Source organism: Rousettus aegyptiacus, unplaced genomic scaffold (assembly GCF_014176215.1).
Source record: "Rousettus aegyptiacus isolate mRouAeg1 unplaced genomic scaffold, mRouAeg1.p scaffold_m13_p_4, whole genome shotgun sequence".
In the NCBI taxonomy this organism is placed as follows: domain Eukaryota; kingdom Metazoa; phylum Chordata; class Mammalia; order Chiroptera; family Pteropodidae; genus Rousettus; species Rousettus aegyptiacus.
The window spans coordinates 37,303,151-37,323,488 of NW_023416307.1; the positions used below are offsets into that span (position 1 = coordinate 37,303,151).

Below are 20,338 nucleotides of genomic sequence, written 5' to 3' on the forward strand. Positions count from 1 at the left end.
AAGAAGGAAAAAGATATGCCTGTGCTAACACTAATCAAAAGGAAACTGGAGTAGTCTATTCTATTAATATTGGACAAAGATTTCAGAGCAAATAATGTTACCAGGGATAAAGAGGGATATTTCATAATGATAAAGGAATCAATTCATTAGAGGAGATAGCAATCCTAAAGTTTTATGCTTTGAAATACTTGAAGCAAAAACTAACAGATTAGAAGGAAAAATAAACAAATACTCAATGAGATTTCAACACTCCTCTTTCAATAATAGAAAGAACAGACGAAAATCATTACAGATATACAACATGTGAGTAACACTTTCAACCATCTTGACCTAATTGACATCTGTGAAACTCTCCATCCAATAACAGCAGAATACAGATTCTTTTCAAGTGCATATAAATACAACACTCAAAATTTGTGGAATGTAGCTAAAAGCAATGCTTAGAAATTTATAACTTTAACTTTCAATATTAGAAAACTTTTCAAATCAGTGGTGTCAGCTTCTACCTTAAGAAACTTGAAAAAGGAAAGCAAATGAAACCCAAGTAAGCAGCAGAAAAGAGATAAAGATCAGAGTGAAAATCAATAAAACAGAAAACGGAATAATAGAAAAATCACTGACACCAAGAGATGGCTTTTTGAGAAGATAAATATTAAAACTGATAAACTTCTAGCTAAATGTACTGGTTTGCAAGGAATGCCATAACAAAGTATGGCAGGTTGTGTGGCTTAAGCAAAAGAAATGTATTGTCTCGCAGTTCTGGAGGCTAGAAGTATGAGATCAGGGTGTCTAAGGGCTAGGAGGGAAGCATATGGTAGGCCTCTCTCCTTTGCTCCTAGATGGCTATCTTCAATCTGTATCTCTTCACACTGTTTACCTCTAATCTTGCTGTCTCTAATTTTCCCCTTTTTCTAAGGACACTGGTCAAATTCGATTAAAGGCCCCCAATCCAGTACATCTCAACTAATCACATCTGCAACAACCCTATGTTCAAGTAAGGTTACATTCTGAGGTATTGGGGGTTAGGACTTCAAAATGTAAATTCTAGATTGATCAGGAAAAATCTAAGAGACAAATAATATCGTGAATGAGATATCCTACAGATATGAAGATATCAAAAGAATAAAAAGGGAATATTGGGAACAACTGTTGTGGATTTCCAACTTGTTTGCTCAAGATGATCTATCTCTCTAAATTAGAAAGTAAAACTTATTGTTCACCTGCAAATAAAGACCTAGGCCTATGGATAAAATCTTTCTATTTTTTTTTTTTAATCAAACTATTTTGGGATTCAATGTTCTAAGAGCATATTATTTATAAGAATCCTTGAAGCCAATTTGTTGTGAAAATCATGCTACAGCAGTTCTGGGCTTTAAATGCACAATAAGTTTTCCTTAGAAATGTTATTTACTTACACTGACAGCATTAATATCTGACACATGTCCAGCAAAAGATTGTCTACACATTCCATCTCGAATATCCCATAACTTGGAAGAGGCATCACAAGCACCAGAAACAAAAGTCCTCATGTCAGGACTCAGAGAAAGACTCATCACATCTCCAGAATGCCCAGTGAATGTGGTGGTCTGCTGGGCTGTTTCAATGTCCCATAAAGCACTATAATTAAAAATAAATAAAAATAATGACTATGATCTCTTCTTACATTAGTTCCTACTACTACCCTACTACCACCCTGAACCCCAAAATCAGTGTTTTTCTGGAATAAACTTACCAATTTGTATCTCCTGAACTTGTAACAATTTGGCTGTCATCTAAAAAACGACAGCAGGACAAGTAGCCTACGACAGAGAGAGGCACACGTTTTAGGTCATCATTGACTGAATTATTCAATTAGCATGCAAAATACTGATATATATTCTTAAAAATATAATACCTGGGCAACAAGTGTTTGTTAGTATAATCTGTAGTTCTACTTTTAATTACTTCAAACTCTATGCTGTCTGCAACTAAATCTTATCAACTAACTCTCTTAGGTTTTTACTTTGTCAGTGACATCATGTTGGGCACTCTAAAAGTTACAACTTGAGTAAGACAACAGTCCCTTCCATCTAGTACAATTACCTAAGAGAGAGATACTCTTTTACACAAATATCTATAGTCTATGGCAGACGGTATCAAGTACCTTAGAGAAAGATTAAAAGTATTGTGAGAAATTAGAACCACCACCTGAGAGAAGGCTTCATGAAAAAGGTGGCATGTAAATGATAGAGTTCACCAGTGTTTCAAAATGTGGAAGTGACAGGAAAATGCCATTATAGAGATTTTGTAAAAAGCATGGTCAGATAGTACTGCCAAGAATTTGGAGAGGCAGAAATCTGATGAATGGGCAAATATTTCCTAATCAACACTGCTAACCAAACACTAGACCACTGAACTATGCTGTGCATACTGGCAAATTAAGCAATGTGCTATCATGTAGTGAAAAATACTTCAAAACCATATCTTAATATACACTTTCAATGCCATAATGAAGTATAGAAGCCAAAATCCCATAATTGTTATATGGTGGCAGAGAATACAGAAAATATTTGCTTTCTTTTTGTATTTTCATTATTGTTTGAATTATTGCAATACATTTATCATCTTTACAAAAACAATACTTTTTTAAAAAACAGAATTATGGTCATCATTTATATAATTATAAAAAGTTAGTTCATAGTAATTTCTGCTCTCACTTGATTAGTACTCATCCTTTAGCCAGTTGAACACAACTTGTCACTCATTCTCCTTGATCAGCTCATCTTCAAGAGGAGTCAAGTTTGGTAGGAAAGGACAATATTTGGTGGAGCTCACCTATGTGACCTGGTAACTCTCGGCTCACTCTCACATTCCCCTCTCTGGTTTTTAAGTTATATATAGAGCAGATGTTGTCCAGTCCTCCACAAGCAACATAATTACCAGATGGAGCATAAGCACATGTCATAACCCAGGAGGACCTCAAAGGAATAGCATGCATCTGTAGAACAAATACAATACATAAAAACTCTTACTAAGATTAGGAAAAGAGCTATTTACCTTCCTAACCTATTTACAATGAGGAAAATATTAAAAATTAAATACATCTAAAAAATTAAGGCAAAATAAGAATGTGATGGACTGAAAAAGTAAAAAAAATTACTAATGCACACTAAAATGCCTATTTTTTTTCTGTATTATCATCAAATCATTAGGATTTAAGTGCTCTTTTCAGAAATTATTCTTTTAAGAGAAGAACATAGGATGTTTCAATGCTAACACAGCAATTTGAATATTAGGTGTAAAATGTTAAAGAATTTAATACAATTCTTTGCATTTATTTATTTGTTTGTTTGTTTTTTAGGTGAGGCAACCCGTGGTTGACCTCACAGATTACAAGGACCTCGTCAGTTTACAATTCCTTATTTTTTTTATTTTTTAATAATATAGCACTTGGTCTTTCTAGGTGGTCTCCCAGCCAAGTACTAACCAGGCCCAACTCAGCTTAGCTTCCAGGATCAAACAGGATCGGGCTTGTTCAGGATAGCATGGCCATAGACTCAATTCTTTGTTTTTATAGTACTGCTCAAAAGAGGGATTCCCTCCAACATAACACTGCATAATATAATAACCAGAATAAATTAAAATGGTCCTTCCATGAGGAGAAGGCCCTTCTAATAGCAGGGCACACACTCTGGGCTTGAATTTAAACCATGGCTAATAGTTTATACTGATCTATTCAACCACTGTCTGGGCCTTGTTACCCAACACCAATCACCTGCAGGCCCTGCAGCAAAATTTAAGGTATATGGGAATAGCAAGACTAATTTAGGTCCATAAAAGAATCAACACATCATGGTGATTCCTACTGTGATGTCACTTAACCTAAAGTAATATTGTTTAAATGTAATTTTTTTTTGCTTTAGGAAAATATAACTGAGAGACAAATACTCAATGCCAATTAATATAGAAAAACTGTTACAATATAAATCTTTCTTAGCTACCTTTAAAATCTCAACCAGGCTGAAAATACTGTTTACTTTGCAAAATGGTACTTTTAAACCTTTAATAAAAATATGAATGTACACAGAAACTTGTGAAAGTTTTCTTATAACCACTCAACACCTTTACATCAGGGATTCCTTCCAGTGGACATGCTAAGAGAAACCCCTGGCTTTCACCACCAAAAGATCTAAACGAGTTCTAATTTGCCTCCAATCGATTGTTTCTTCTGAGAAGTCCAGAAACACAAATCAATGCCTAGAGTGGATCAAAGAAAAGTTTCACATTAACATTCTAGCTTATCTACAAGTAGAAATAAAATCTCAGGGTCATTGTCATATTTGGAAATGGAAATTTTTTAAAACTGTTTTATGTAAAACAGATGAACACTCTTTTCTAATATGAAAATCTGAGACTTCAGTAAAACATACTGAATAATATTCCTGCAGCTGTCCTTGGGAATAAAAATGAAAAGCAAACACAAAGCCTCAAGAGAGGATCTAGATTAAAATAAATGGAATAAATGTATCTTAGAAGGAAATTAAAGTTGGAAGTAATAGAATAAAGGAAGGAATTGGTGGATATTAAACCAAATAAAGTTATTTAAAAGAATGATTAAGAAATTCTACCTTATTTGTTGTATAGCTATCCCAAATAATTAATTTTCCATCTTGGGAAGCACTGACTAGTAGCCTAGAGGAACAAACAAAAATAATTTGTCACTTAGAGAAAAAAAAAAATTTAAATTAGTTATGCATTGCATTATATAGAATAATTCATAAAAGAAAAATACTTTTTTTCTAATTAAAAACTTGATACCAGAAAATAATCTCCCTCTCAACTTTAAAAAAATTTATTTTGCTGCCAAAATTTTCAACATAACAAACAATTTAGCAAAATTTAGACATTTTACTAAAAATACCTCTGGTTATGATTCAACTTTTTCATGGTGACATTATAGTTCTTATTCAATACTGGTAGTTTCTAGCTGACTGGTTTAGTATTTCCTGATTTAAATTTAATGACAACAGGTACATATAAGCCTAACGACCATATTTCATTCAACCTAAAAACATCAGTTGAGAGCCTGTGAATGCAAGGCAGTGTTATGGGTACGACTCAGGAAATATCACTTGTCCTTGAGGCCTCTACCATCCTGTGGAGATGAGGTATTTACAAGAAACCAAGTAGGTAAAAATTGTCAGGGGAATGGTATAAAATAATGTCATAGAAAAGTAAAAGAGAGAAAAATAACTGCTAGTTGAGTTAATCAAGTAGTCTAGCAAAAGAGAATGAGTCTTGAAAAATGGAATTTTGAGAGCTAAAGGTAGAGATAAATACTTCCGTCCTTTGTGAATTTAAGTATTAAATAGTTATAGCAATATCCAGTAACCTGAACATAGCAATATTCAATAAATACTTGATTAACTGAAAATTCAAGGTTTATATACAATAAAACTGCTTTTGCATATTAAAAAAAAAAAAGTAAAATACCTCATTGCAAAGAAAAGAAATCCTAAACAGTTCACCTGGATAATCTGATAATATATAGTTTTGTGAAGAAAATTTATTTTCCATAGTAAAGGTTTCTAAACTTTTAAAGTATCAATGAATACTTTTAGTGAAAGCAGTGTTCACATTAGATGCATTTTCTGCAAACACTTCATAGAGTTTGTTTTTAACTATAAAAATGTTTATTTTAAAAGAAATGCAAATGATGATTTCTAACGAAAATAACTCTGCTGATAGTTTGAAAATGACGGGTACGGACCTTGAATCATATCCCCAGTGCATAGCATAGATTTTAGCTAGGTGGCCCCTCAGTGTACGTCTTGTTCGCATTTGTATCCGGCCCACAGAATCCATATTTGATGTGATCTTTAGGAAGTGACAAGAATGTTACTCTTTACCTTAGACATAGTTCAGAAAATAAAGCAGAAACAATTAATAGTCAAAAAAACAGACATAAAGCAAATTTATAGCAATTGAAGGTAATTTAATATAATTCCAGAGTCATTATAGGATCAATATGCTGTTCAAGAAAAAGTATGATTAAAATTATACTATGTGCACACCTTCTAGTGAGATTATCTTCTGTAGACTATTAACTAAAAAGCATAGACATAACTCAACTTTAGTTAAAAAAAAAATCCCAAATAAAAATCTAATAGTTGATCAAAGAGTAAAACATTTATCATTTTTAACTATCTGTAAAAACGCCAGTTCTATATTTGTAAAGCACATAAAATATTTCCTAAATGAAAATTATCTGTTATACTAATGAAACCTTCGTAAGAGTTAATATAAGAAAAAAAGCTTAGAGTATATCAAAAAGAATCAGAAGCTACCTAAAAAGAAACATACGAATCTACATATTTTATAGTAACTATTTTTCCAAAATTCTACTTGAACAAGTATGCTTTAAAAAGCACTTATACAGAATCTGACAAACTACAAAGTGTTTTTAAATAGAGATCTCATGTTTTTACAATTAAATATTAATAAGAATCTGAAGGTCATTTGCATCAATGTCAAGCTGTTTCGTGTGAATTACTAAAAGGAAATGAAGGGGTAAAAAAAAACTTTACCTGAACAAGCGTTGCATCGTTACATGCTTTCCTCGCATCCTGAGGTAAAGAAAGGTGATTATAACACACTCAGACATGGAAATCACTAGATACAATCTAAAATAATATTTTCATTGAAAAACGTAGATTTGCAAATATACTTTTTATTGTACCACAGAATCTTTACTTAAAAAGCTTTTGTTGAGAGAAAAATCCACATAACATAAAATGAACTATTTAAATCATTTTCAGGTGTATAATTCAGTGGTTAGGAAATTCACAATGTTGTGTACTCATCACCACTACCTAATTCCGGAACATTTCCATCACTCCAGAAAAGAAACCCCATACCTCCATATTCCCTCTTCCTTCATCCCCTGGTAATCACTAATTTACTCTCTATTTCTATGGATTTGCCTTTTCTGGATATTTCATGTAAATAAACTCAAACAATATATGACCTTTTGTTCTGGCTTCTTTCACTTAGTACAGTGTTTTTAAGGTCAGTCCACGTTGCAGTGTATATGAGTACTTCATTTATTTTATGGCTGAGTATATTCCAGTATATGAATATATCACATTTGGTTTACCTATTAATTAACTGATGGATATTTGAGTTGTTTCCACTTTTTGGCTTTAATGAATAGATGCTTTGAACACTGATGTACAAGTTTTTGTGTGTACATATGTTTTCACTCCTCTAGGAGTAAAACTGGTGGTCGATATGGTAACTCTATGTTTAACTTAAACCGACAAATCATTCTTCACGGCAGCTGCACCATTTTACATTCCCACAAGAAATGTATGAGGGTTCCAATATCTTCACATCCAAATCACTGTTCTTCTTGTCTTCTTTTATTGCTATTATTATCATTACAGCCATCTTAGTGGATGTGAAGTGGTATCTTGTGGTTTTGATTTGCATTTCCCTAATGATTAGTGATGTTGAGCATCTTTTCATGTGGAATATCAATGAATGTGCTTACTGGCTATTTGTGCATCATCTTCAGAGAAATGTTTATTTAAATCCTATGCTCATTTTTAAATTGGGTTTTTATTGTTGAGTTGTAGGAATTCTTATATATGCTGCATATTAGACCCTTATTAGATACATAATTTTCAAATGTTTTCTCCTGTTCATTCTCTTGACGGCGTCCTCTGACATGCAGGTTTTTATTTCTGATGAAGTCCAATTTATCTATTTTTTTCTTTTGTTGTTTGTGCTTTTAGTGTCATATTAAACTGTTGCCTAACCCGAGGTCATAAAGATTAACCACTGTTTAATTCTAAGAATTTTATACTTTTAGCTGTTATATTTAGGTACCTGTTCAAATTAATTTTTATATATGATGTGAAGTAGGAGTCAAAATTCATTCATGGGAAAATCAGAAATGCAGTTAATTCTCCCTACTGGAATTCAAAGCAATTTTTTTCCCTCAAAGGTTAGGGTAGAATCCTCTTCAACCGTTTTTCTCTGTGCTTAGCATGCTCCTGTGCAAAAAGGAAGCACACAATATTTGTTGAAGTAAGTCCCAAATGAACAACTTGTTCTTGTCAGTGCAGGGAAAAACACCTACCTCCACTTCCAGCAAAGACCTTTCAACCTATTTATAAACATTTAGACTATTTCTATGTAAGTGTGTTCATAAGTAGCTATACAAACATACGATTTGAGTCTTTCATTCTTAGTCAAATTGTGGGTTGAGAAACCTCATTTGGCAAGAAATGATTTGGCCTAGTTTCTATAATGAAAAGAATTTCCAGAGATGGCAGTGATGGCCTGAGCCAGGTTCCAAAAATGAAGGAGTTGAAGACTAAATTCTAAAAAAAAGGATCTCTGATTTTAAGCTTCATGAAAATGAACTATCATTTGGGTCATCTTTCTTAATTCAGTCGTTCAATAAAAAAATCTGTTGAACACATGCAATGATAATAAAAACCCTCAACGAAGTGGGCATAGAGGGAACATACCTCAAAATAATAAAGGCCATATATGGCAAGCCCACAGCTAACATACTCAATGGTGAAACGTTAAAAGCTTTTCCTCTAAGATCAGGAAACAAGGCAAGGATGCCCACTCTCACCAATTTGATTCCTAGCAGAGCAATCGGGCAAGAAAAAAATAAAAGACACCCGAATTAAAAAGGAGGAAATAAAGCTATCGCAATTTGCGGATGAACATAAGCCAAACGGACATTTTGCAAAGAAGATATACAAAAGGTACATGAAAAGGTGTTTAACATCACTAATCATCAGGGTAATGCACACAAAACCACAATGAGACATCGCCTCAAACTTGTTAGAGTGGCTATTACCAAAAAGACAAGAAATAAATGTTAGCAAGGTTGTGCAGAAAAGGGGATCCTTGTGCACTGTTGGTGGCATTGTAAATTGGTGCAGCCACTATGGAAAACAGTATGCAGATTCCTTAAAAAAAATAAAAGTAGAACTACCCCATGATCCAGAAATTCTACCTCTGGGTATTTATCTGAAGAATACCAAAATACTAACTTGAAAAGCTATGGACACCCCATGTTTATTGCAGTATTATTTACAATAGCCAAGATATGAAGACAACCTAAGTGTCTATCAACAAAGAATGGACAAAGAAAATGTGATACATATATACAAAAGAATATCATTCAGCCATAAAAAAGAATAAAATACCATATACTCTTACTTATCTGTAGAGTCAAAAATAAATAAATAAATAAACCAAGCCCATAAATATAGAGAACAGATTTTTTAAAAAATGGGATAGGCATGTGACCACACAGTTGACCAATCAGTAGGTCCCGCTCAGAACGTGGAGCAAGTCACACAAAGTAGAGATGGCAGAGAGTCTGCTCAGGTGGTGGCAACGACATCTAATTCAGAGACTACCCCATGAAGGCTTCTCTGCTACTTACTAAATAAATTCCTCCTTTGTTTTCACAGCTTTGTTCAGACACCTAAAGTATTGACTCAGGATTCTTATTCACAAATATATCATTAACTACTTTGAATTCCCGGCAATAAAACTGGTTATAATTTCAATCTATTCAGAATCAACATATTTCTGGCAAGTGTTCTTCATCTATACCTCGTTTTTCCCGTGGTTTTCTAGTAATACCTTTGTAGAGAGCCTATGGTTATTCCCTTTTTCTTACTCTTCATTTTTAAATTAGATGAGTTCTCTCGATATATCTATTGCAAAGGTTCATATCAGGGAGGACAACAGCAGTGTTCCAAATTATTAGGGATTCTCTGCTTCATGCTGAAGTTGTTCACTTACATTTGTAAGATGTTTTAGCCCTTACTTTTCCCTGCGAAAAAAAGTAGGCATGCCAGGCTACATGCAATTCAGTTTCTTTCCTCTACGCTGTCGACAAGAAGCTTCCTAAAAGATGGCACATCTATAGTCTTTCATTTTTTCCTCTGCCTTCCTTGATATTCCTCAGTCCAGGGAAGCAACTATTCCACCACTCCAAAGAAAGTGCTCTTGGAGTTGTTCCTGAGGGGGTGCTCACTACTTTGTATGAGGCTGACAGCTGCAGAAACCGCTCTCAGGACCTGCCCACACCCCGAAGCATCACTACATCTGACGACTCCTCCCCAAGCTACTCCGAAGTTCTAAGTGTCTTAATTTTGTTAAGGATATTTGTTTCTTATGCTCTTTACTGTAAAAGATGATAGACTTGTCTTTATTACACCACTGACAATTTTCAATGTTTTTTTCCTGCAATCTAATGTTTAAGAGATTGATTTTTTTTAGTACATTACAATGTGATACTATCTACCTGGTCATAGTGCACCAAAAATCAACTACGATTCCAGGTGTGTGAACAAGAAGAGAATTACGTTTGTCTTTCAGCAGGGATTACACATATAATATTAACTTCTTAGGGATACAGGCGCCATTAGTCCACATGTGTATTTGTTAGGAATGATTTTTGGAGAATTCTTTAAAGGCATGATAAAAACAAACTGACGATTTCTAGCCTTATAAATTATTTAACATATGTACACTGATGACCTAATGAACAAATCTGTCCACTGCTGGTACCAAAAGAAAATGTTAAAATTTCACAGTGAAAAAGTTTGCTCTTACCTGGATCTGATTTCGCAGTTGTTCAGCTTCCTGCCTCAACTGTTCCAGTTCACTCATTTTTCCGGTTTGCTCCAAAATTAACACCACAAAGTAACTATAAAAAAATACAGATTGATTCAGTTCTCCACTTACATATTAATCCACTTTTAAAATATTGACATATCGCTTCTTTTCAGCTTTTCTGAAACAAATGAAATAGTCAATGAGTACTGGAACTTAAAACTGCTTAATAAATATAGATCTAGATTATTTACTGAAGAATTTTGTAGTGGAAAGTGATCAGAGGATAGAAATCTTGAGTTGTTATATTCGAGACTAAACGATAGAAAATTAGTACTAGAATGGAGTCTAGAGAGAAACACTTTACAATAATTCAGAGGGCACGAATGAGCATTCTCACTTGGATATCTAATAGGCACCTCAAACTTAATACTTCAAAACTGAACCCCTTAGGTCTTCCACATTTCAGTAAATGGTAATTCCATCCTTCTAATTGTTTAAGCCAAATACCTAGAAGTCATCTTTAACTTCGGTTTCTTTCATACCCTACATCTATATCATCAGCAAAGCATATCAGTTAGTACTTCAAAAAAATATCTAGGATTTGACTAACTCTGATTACATCCACTTTGACCTTCTTGGTCGAAGCATCTCTCACCTGGTCTTCCTTCCACTGTTTTTGTCCACTCTCCGGTGCATTCTATGTACAGCGATCAGCAATCCTTTTAAAACACAAGCTACTCTTCTGCTTTAAATCCTATAACAGCTTTCCACTCCACTCTAAGAAAAGCCTAACTCTCTCTTGACCTAGAGTCCCATCCAACCTCTTACACTCACCTCTCTGACCTCACCCATCACTCTCATTCACGCTGCTTCCGCCACTCAAAAGCTTTCTTGATGTTCCTTGAACACACTAAGTAGGCTCCAGCCTCTTCACACTTGCTCTTCCCTCTGCCTGCAACGCTCTTACCCCTGATGTTTTCATCCTTTGCTCCCATACTTCTGCTCAAATGTTACCTCTTCAGAGGGACCTTTGCTGATGGCATGTGTGCACCCACCTCGGCCCCTTATCCTGTCTCTATAAGGTCACTATAAGACCCAACATCATCTAGCGTGTATTTGCTTATTTTTCTGTTTCCTACAAGTAGAACGTTAAGCTCCTTAAGGCAGGGACTTGTTCATTTTATTCTTTGCTATCTCCCTAGCACACATGACACTTTGTTCTCCAGTAAATAAACTAACCTGAAATAGCTTAAGAAATAAAGAAAAATTTGTCCTAAGGATTTAGAATGAATTATATAACCAAAAGGCATGAATATTACTACCTCAGGAAAACACCAGAGGATGAAAACTAGTTATATTCTTTCACTAGCTGTCCTGTTTTTTCTACACATCTTCGTTTTTCCTTTCCACAGAGTAACTTTCTCTGCTTCTCTAAACACAAGACCCAGTTTATATCTCTTTAGGTCAAGACCAGAGTCCAAAATGACTATCCCAATCCCAGATTCCCATAAGAGAAAATTTTTCTGGTGTCCATCCTTCATTCACTTAAAGTGTAGTACAAATAACTGTTTATTCTTTCAAGGTTAACTTTAAATTTATTTTGTCAAATTGAAATATAAATTTATTGAGACTCACTGAAATGGCATTAAACTACCAAGTTGTTTGAGAACTGTCATCATTCTAATATTTCGTTTCTAGTTTACTATTGTGATACATTTATCTAATTTTTCAGCAAATTTTGGTAATTTTTTTTGTAAGTTTTAACCATTTCCTGATGAATCTCTACTGTTAAACAATTTAATACGTTCTTCGGAGGGTACAAGATTGGATAGATTACGGGCAACCTAGAATATCATTCTGCCTAACTGAAGATAAGCAGCATGCAGATTCTTTAAATTCACCACCATAATTGCCCTTGCTGGACCATATCTGAGATATCCCTGACCCAAACATCCTAGAAACTGGTTCTGATATCTCTTTATTATCTGGGTTTCAAACAATCCTGGACAAACAGGACGGGTGTAAGTCTCTCCTACTGTGTTGCTAATGCACTAAAAAGGAGTATCAAGGGGCCTAATAGGTCTCAGAAGTTTGGGGCATTCAAATCACATCTCATCCATCCCCACTGCTTTCCCACCCCCCCCCCAAACTACCCACATACAAGTGACCCTCTAAAGTGGAGTGTATTTACTCACAAGATAGACTATTATCTGTACCAAATGAACCAGATTTTCCAGCCTGGTGCCCCCAAAATGGGAGTACCACGAATGAAAACGGCAAACGAAGTAAAAGCAGTTCCCTTATCACCACCACTGTGTGGATGGGGAACTGCTGGGAGAGGTCCTGGGCCCACACGCACATTTTTGCTGGGTGTGCCTGGAATGCAAGGCCCTGGTCACTTTTACCTGGGCCATTTCTCAGGGTTGTATTTGGAGAGAGCAACCTTGAGGGATGAGACAATGTCTCCCCAAGACAAAGAGTAGGCTTGCTTCCACTTACCATAAAAGTGGCTAATTCCCCGGCTCAGTGTTTCTGGGCTATGATGAAAACCCGATGCATGTGTGGCATCCATCTAGTCCCACCTGTGTCACCTAAGAGCACAGGGAATCAATGCAAACCAACGTCGGGCTATGCACTTGCTTTTCTGTCAGTAACAAAGTCCCTGGACTCTGATCAGGAGTCTCGTGTCTTCTGCCAGCATCCATAAAACAGTGACGGGCTAATTTATTAGCTTCTAACTAGGTAAAATCCCAGACTCTTCGCAATCCTTGACAAGAAGAAGGTTCATAAGATGAGGAGTCCAATGTGGAATACAGTGAATTTTAAGAACTTTTATTTTTAATGAGATATAATTGACATAATATTGTATAAGTTACTGTATACAAGTTTCAGTTGTACAAGGTGTTGATTTGCCACATTTATATATTACAATTGATTACCATCAAAGAATTGGCTAACACCTCTATCACATCATACAATTACTGTTTCTTTTTTGTGGAGAGGACATTTAAGATCTGGTCTTGTAGGAACTCTCAAGTATATAACACAGTCTGGTTGACTGACTAGAAATGCTATGCTGTACATTAGATCTTCAGAAGTTTTTCATCTTCTAGCGGCAAGTTGCACTTCTCTTTTACAGGTTAGATTCCAGGTCTAGCACTGCATCAACAGTTTTGCCAGCACCCTCGTTTCCACCACCCTTCTATTCTGTCACACTCAACAGCACCAAAGCAACCAAACATCAATTGAAAAAGTCAAACAACTGAGCATATTAGTTCATCAATCTCAACCAGGCCCTCAAAACTACCTAGCAACCCTAGGCTGCTTTTTACTCACTTCTACTTTTACTATCAACTATTTCAATTCCTTTCAATTCTTTTCAAGCTTTTGACCTTTTCACGACCCCTGTTGCAACGGATGACCTTGCTTCCTATACCACAGAGAAAGTGGAAGCTATTGGACATGAATGAATGAACTTCAATTTTTCACTACTAGATATAAAAACTATACAGATATAACTGACTCATCATACTTATTCTCCTCCTTCCATTATAATAGGAGCTGAGTTTTCTGTCATGTGGGCCAATTCCTCCACCTGTGATTTAAATCCTGTCTATCTCTACCTTTTCAATAATCTTATACTTCTGATTATCTCTTTTCTTCAAGTATATCAATCTTTAATTTTTTCTCCATTGTTTGTCTTATTAAGAAAAGTTTTGGAGAGAAATTTGTATAATGAACACCCATAATACCCTCCAGGTAGGTTTACAAAATGTTAATACTGTTGTTATATTTGCTACACCTTTGTTTTTGCCAAAGTATTTTAAAAATCAATTACAGAGACTCAGGGACATGGACTATAGACTAGTGGTTACCAAAGGAGGGGAGGGAGGGAAGAAGTAGATGGGGTAAAGGGGGTCAAATATGTGGTGACAGAAAGAAAATTAACTATAGGAGGTGAACACACAGTTTAAACATATATATGCCTTACTGTTAAAGTGTACAGTTGAAACTTATTTCGTTAACCAATGTCACCATAAAAAATAAATATTTAAAAAATTTTTAAAAATCAATTACAGATGAGAGGGAAGCAGAGTTTGCCATCCCCAAATACATACCTTTTAAAAATATATATTATTTTAAGCTAGTTATCTTTAAGAAATGAAAGACAAAAATCCCTTAACCTTAACCACGTATCATCACAGATAACTATAGATTAATATAAACTAACAGTAAGGAACCTAGAAGGGGCCTTTTGATCAAAGTCTCCTTTATGTCCCAATGTTAAAGGTGGCCCAGCAAACATCTATTTACTAAACATTTGCTTTTCTATCTCAAGGTGAACTGCCTTCCTGCCCTCTGAAGTCCCAAACCACAACACCCAACTCCTGCTTCTCCTTAACTCAAAATGACATGTAAGCCTTAATGACCCAAACTGTCCCTGGAACCCATATGCTTTTGGAATCCCCATATGTATACACATAATAAATTTTGTCATTTCCTCCTGTTAATATATCCCATATTAATTCAATTATTCATCTAGCCAGAAGAACTTAGGATAGAAAGAAAATTATTTTTCCTCCCCTACACAGATAACAAGACATTTTTACTCTTAAATATTTTAGTATACATCTTAAAATATTAGGGCATTTTCTACTAAACTATATACCATTAACAACCCTACCAAAATTAACAGTAATTATTTAGTAGCTAATACCCAGTCCCTTTTCAAATTTCCCCAATTATTCCACCAATATCTTTTTACATCTGATTTGTACAAATCGGGATCCAATTAAGGACAACATAAGACATTTGGTTATGTCTCTTCTATGTCTCTCCATCTGGAAATACCTACCTACTGCTTTCTTTTTCCCAATGATAGTGACTTACTGGTGAGATTGAGCTACTTGTCCTACGGAATGTCCCAAATGATTTCTACTTCCTTACAATACTATTTAACAAATTTCTCTATCCTTTTACTGCCCATAAACTGGAAGGAAATTAGATCTACAGGCTAGATGATCTTCAAGTTCAATATGTTTGGCAAGAATACTTCTAAGCGACACTGGACTTCATATTATAACCGTGGATGAAAAAGGGGCTTATAATTAATCTGACAAGTTCAATGACTGAAAGTAACCTCATGGGGTGATCTGATCATAAATTCCTAACTGGGCAGGTCATGGTGGGTAGTCACACCCCAGGCATATAACTTCTTCAGTAAAATGTTAGCTTTGCCTTCTGCAAGCCCTGTCCATTGTTTTTGTGCATGAAGGTTAACATACCTTTGAAATGCCTTTTTCAGACCTCTTAGAAACATAACCCTCAAGAGAGCACGTAATCTTGTTAACTATCCTGTAATCCAATCCCTGCCTTGCTTTCTCCGTTGTTCATGTAATCTTCCTTACTTTCTCTCCTTAATTCCAAATGCATTAAAAAAAAAAAAAAAATCCTACAAACTGACATTCTGGGAAGCATTTCTCAAACTCTGCTGAGATCTTGCTTCCAGGTGTGTCCTCTGTTTGGCTCGAAAAAACTAATAAAAATTTTCTACAGGTTTGGATGTTCTTTAGTCAAGTACATCAGAATGAACTTACGACGCAATTAGTAAAGCTAAGGTTGGTCAGTGTATTCAGGTGTTAAACAGCTTAATCTGTCTATTGTAAAGTTATAATTCCTCACTTTCATCCATGAAACAACAATGGGGTGGGAGGTGGGGTCTTTTCACTTTCAATTAGATTTTTCCATCAGGAAGTTATCACGCCTAACTCCCTTTAAATAAAAAAAAAGCGTGTGGGGGGGGAAGATGACATAATTCCTTATTCCACATTTTACCATCACTTACAGTCCTTTCCTACCTTTCATTAATGGCTTTCAAAAAGATCTGCCTATACATCAGTGGTCCCCAACTTTTTTGGCACCTATTAGAATCTAATGCCTAAGGTAGAGCTGAGGCAGTGATGCTAGTGCTGGGGAGTGACTGCAAATACAGATGGAGCTTCGCTCACTCGTCAGTCGCTCACCTCCCCAGCTGTGTGGCCCAGTTCCTAACAGGCCAAGGATCAGTACCAGTCCTCAGCCCGGGGGTTGGGGTCTCCTGCTATACGTACATGACCCTATTTCCTCACACGGAATTCTAAATTCTCAAGCCTTATTCGTGTCCAGCAGACTTCTGCTAAGTTTAAGCAGGCATGATGGAAAAGGACGGGACAGTAACAAGGCAAGGGGCTGTCTGAGATGTTTATAAGCTGCAAAATCAGAACCCTTCTCTGCCAAATGAAAGGTGGCATAATATGGCAGCCCAAAGTACGTGTCCTTGGCATAAGGATTATTTCGAAAAACAGCATACACAGTAGAAACTCTTGAAAACAAGAGAATTTACCCCTTTGAAATGGAAATTTATATTTACAAAGGAAATCTCCATTTGTAAGGCTGTCTCCCTCCCAGTACCAGGAGGAGATGATGACTCTACATCACAAGAGAATCTTATCAAAGGAAAAGGCACAGGACCTTCGGTCTGCATAACAAGCCTTATCCTTATTTACCCTTGCTTTTCCTGGTAACCTCCAGTGCTAGTCGCCCTCCACTCCGCACCTTTCTGTTGTTTTTAACTGAAGATGGTTTTGAAGTTTATGGCTTGGGCTGCACTGTTTTCCCTGGGTAGCTCCAGGTATACCTCAGGTATACATGTTAAGCAGCCTCTGTTTATTTTCCTCTTATTAATCTTTTATTACAGGGGTCTCAGCCAAGAACTCAGAAGTGTAGACGGAAAATTATTCTTCTCCTACACAGACGACTGCAAACTTTCTTTGGGTGTCTGAAGAGAAATGTCAAAGCTGCCTTAACCCCCTTTCACATCTGCCGGTAAAAAGAGGAACTTTACACTCTTTAAAAAAAACTTCCTAGTTCTGTCACTAAGAACCAATATTTTCATTACACAGACTTTCTGTTGCTCTTTTCTTCTCTCTGGCAATTGTTGAACTCCTGAGAATCCCAATAAAGGATCCATCTAGATAGAACAGACCAGCAGATTATAAACTACTTTCAGACAAATTTAGACAGTGATGTGGTAAAATGAGACAACAGGATACCCCTCAGGTAAAGCCTAAGGTGATAAATACTAGTAAATTATGTTTTGAAGGTGATGATCCAAAGAAGTGGCCAATCTGTGTATTGATGAGGTCTTGTTAAGGGAGGAAAATTTTCAAATGGCCAACTTGTGCTTGCTTGTTTAATGTTTAACCAGGGTATAGTTCTAGGAGATATTCTGTGCAAAGATATGCTAATGTTAAGGGTGTAGTTATCCTGTGCAAAGATATGCTAATGGATAACTTCTGCTACTGTAAACCTGTTTGCTTGTTTAATGTAATTATAGGCTCTATAAGCTACCTCCTCTGAAAGCTCGGGGCTGTTTCTCTAGTGGGGAGAGTCAGTCATCAGCCGGCTAATAAAGGCTCAATTAATCTCAATTGGCTCCGTGGGTCTCAGATTTGAACACACAACAGTCTGTGTGTATATAATTTGGTTATAAAAGTTTTGAATTCTTGAGAACGATATTGTTGCATGAGGTACAGTTAAGTAAGTAGCTCCCTCAAACTATAAACCTAAAAGCACGCTCGAATTCAGAGAAGTCCTCTAGGGGCCCGTATTTTGACTGGCAGAAAAAGTCATCTAGCCACTTTCCCTCCTGCAATTCCTTTACATCGCAGCTAAAAAAAGGACAGAAATGAGGGGGGAAGTAGCAAAAACATTTTATAAAGCTTTGTGAATTCAATGTGGAGGAAAAAACAATGAGAGTAATGGCAGGAGAAAGAAAATCAGTAAAACAATCACCTACTATTTAAGAAATCCTCCACTGGATGCACCCAGGGAGACTAACTGCAGCATAAACAAATTCAGCGTCCTCCTTATTTACAGTTTAAAATAATCAAGAGCCCAACCTGAGCAGGAAGTAACCAAAATATATTCTCTCACTGATTACTTTCCTGGAATTAATAACCAAAAAAGAAAATGGTTATAGACAGCAATCCATTTTCTATGTGTACAGGTTATATGCATAACAGAAAATTGAGTGGGCTTTCTCCTAAGGATTCAGACCCAGGGAACGGCCCCGAAGCTGAAGACAGAGAGACATCAGGCATACTACTTTTTCTTTTTTAAAAAATGCTTCCAACATATGGGAGCGGAATCACCCTCAGGGCTTACTAAACAGCCCAATGGTCTGCTGCACACGTACACTCACACAACTGTTGACAATGATATTTACAATTATCCCTACATACAAGAAGACTAAGAGAAGAGAAAAGGTTGGCTACAAGGAGAGCAACTTCAGGGCATTCATGATGAGGGGGGTTCTCCCTACCCCCAAAGAGAGAGGAAGTAAAAAATATAAAGCCAAGCCACGGATTATGAAAAGACAGTCACAAGCTAAAATGCAAATAAAGAATAAGAATCTAGAATTTAAAAGCAATTCCTCCAAACAAATAATAAAGAAGACTGATGATCCAATAGAGAAATGTGCACAGATATGAGTCAGCAAATCACAGCAAAAACTATGGAGGCCAATGAAAGACACTCGACTAAAGTAATCGGGGAAATGCAAATAAAAAATGATTTCATACCTATCAGATTGACAAAATTTTTTATCTCAACCGGAGTTGGCACAGTTGTGGGAAAATGGTAACTCATATTCTGGTGGGGCAACTCTGGGAAGCAATTTGGCAATACCTAACAACGGCGATAATACCTTTCAATCTGACAATTTTTAATTCCCGTTCTGGGTATATAAGCCCTGAAAGAAACTCAAGTACACGTGCTCATGTGCTCAAGAGCACACACAGAATAACTTGTAATAGCAATAAACTAGAACACTAATGTCCACCACCAGAAGAATGGATAACTGTAGTGTTTTCACAAAGAATTATTATATAGCAGTGAAAACAAATGAACTACGGATATATACAATGCAGAAGCTGAAAAATAATGTTGAAAAGAGAAAAAAAAGTAAACTGAGAAGACTCATACCAGCATAATATACTCTTTTTAAAACTCAAAAACAACTAAAACTAAATAATATATTGTTTAGGAATGCATACATATGTAATAAAACTTTTTCTTAAAGCAAAGAAATGAGAAAGCAGAATAAGGGAGTAGCACACAAGTAGTTGCAGATAATTGTTAATTTTCAGAATCCTGAGTGTATATTTTATTTGCAGGTGTTTATTTATATATTATCGATAAGCAGATAAATATATAAAAGTGAGTCATACATGAAGCCAAGATGAATATATTCGTAATGAATCCAACTATTGTACCCATTAATTTAAAAAGGAGGCCATTAGACCGAAGTGGTTCTAAACACCTAAGCAAACTAAAACCTAGCCCTGTAAATGCCTCAAGATTAAGAAATCATAACCTAAGGACAGCCAATCACAGCGAAGTAGGCTTTCCAAACAAGGCAACCACGGAAGCTATGGCCAATCAATTTCCTTGCTTTGCTTCCTCCTCCTCTCTGTAAAAGTCTTGCCCCTACCTCTAGTGGTGGAGCATTCCTAACCATCTCCAAGTAGGTGCTGCCCAATCCAAATAGATTTTTGCTCAAAAACCCAAAAAGTTTAATATGCCTCAATTTAGCTCTTAACACAGCTGAAGTCTACTGGGAACCATAAAATAAATAAAATAAAGACAAAAAGAAACTGAA

At 35.7% G+C, this 20,338-nt stretch overlaps 1 protein-coding gene across 2 annotated transcripts in view; it reads right to left on the reverse strand.

The window, feature by feature from the left end:
- GNB4 (G protein subunit beta 4) overlaps window positions 1–20,338 on the reverse strand; it is a 45,102-nt gene that overhangs the window by 10,121 nt on the left and 14,643 nt on the right. Inside the window, exons 2-9 of one of the 2 annotated variants that reach the window (XM_036218796.1) lie at window positions 13,138–13,229; window positions 10,636–10,729; window positions 6,567–6,605; window positions 5,750–5,856; window positions 4,608–4,671; window positions 2,815–2,977; window positions 1,733–1,799; window positions 1,416–1,617 (exon numbers count right to left, since the gene is read on the reverse strand). In XM_036218796.1, the coding sequence (XP_036074689.1) occupies window positions 1,416–1,617; window positions 1,733–1,799; window positions 2,815–2,977; window positions 4,608–4,671; window positions 5,750–5,856; window positions 6,567–6,605; window positions 10,636–10,692 (699 nt within the window). In that variant the 5' untranslated portion in view covers window positions 10,693–10,729; window positions 13,138–13,229. The remainder of the gene's footprint in view (window positions 1–1,415; window positions 1,618–1,732; window positions 1,800–2,814; window positions 2,978–4,607; window positions 4,672–5,749; window positions 5,857–6,566; window positions 6,606–10,635; window positions 10,730–13,137; window positions 13,230–20,338) is intronic. The other variant, XM_016160085.2, reaches the window with a different exon arrangement.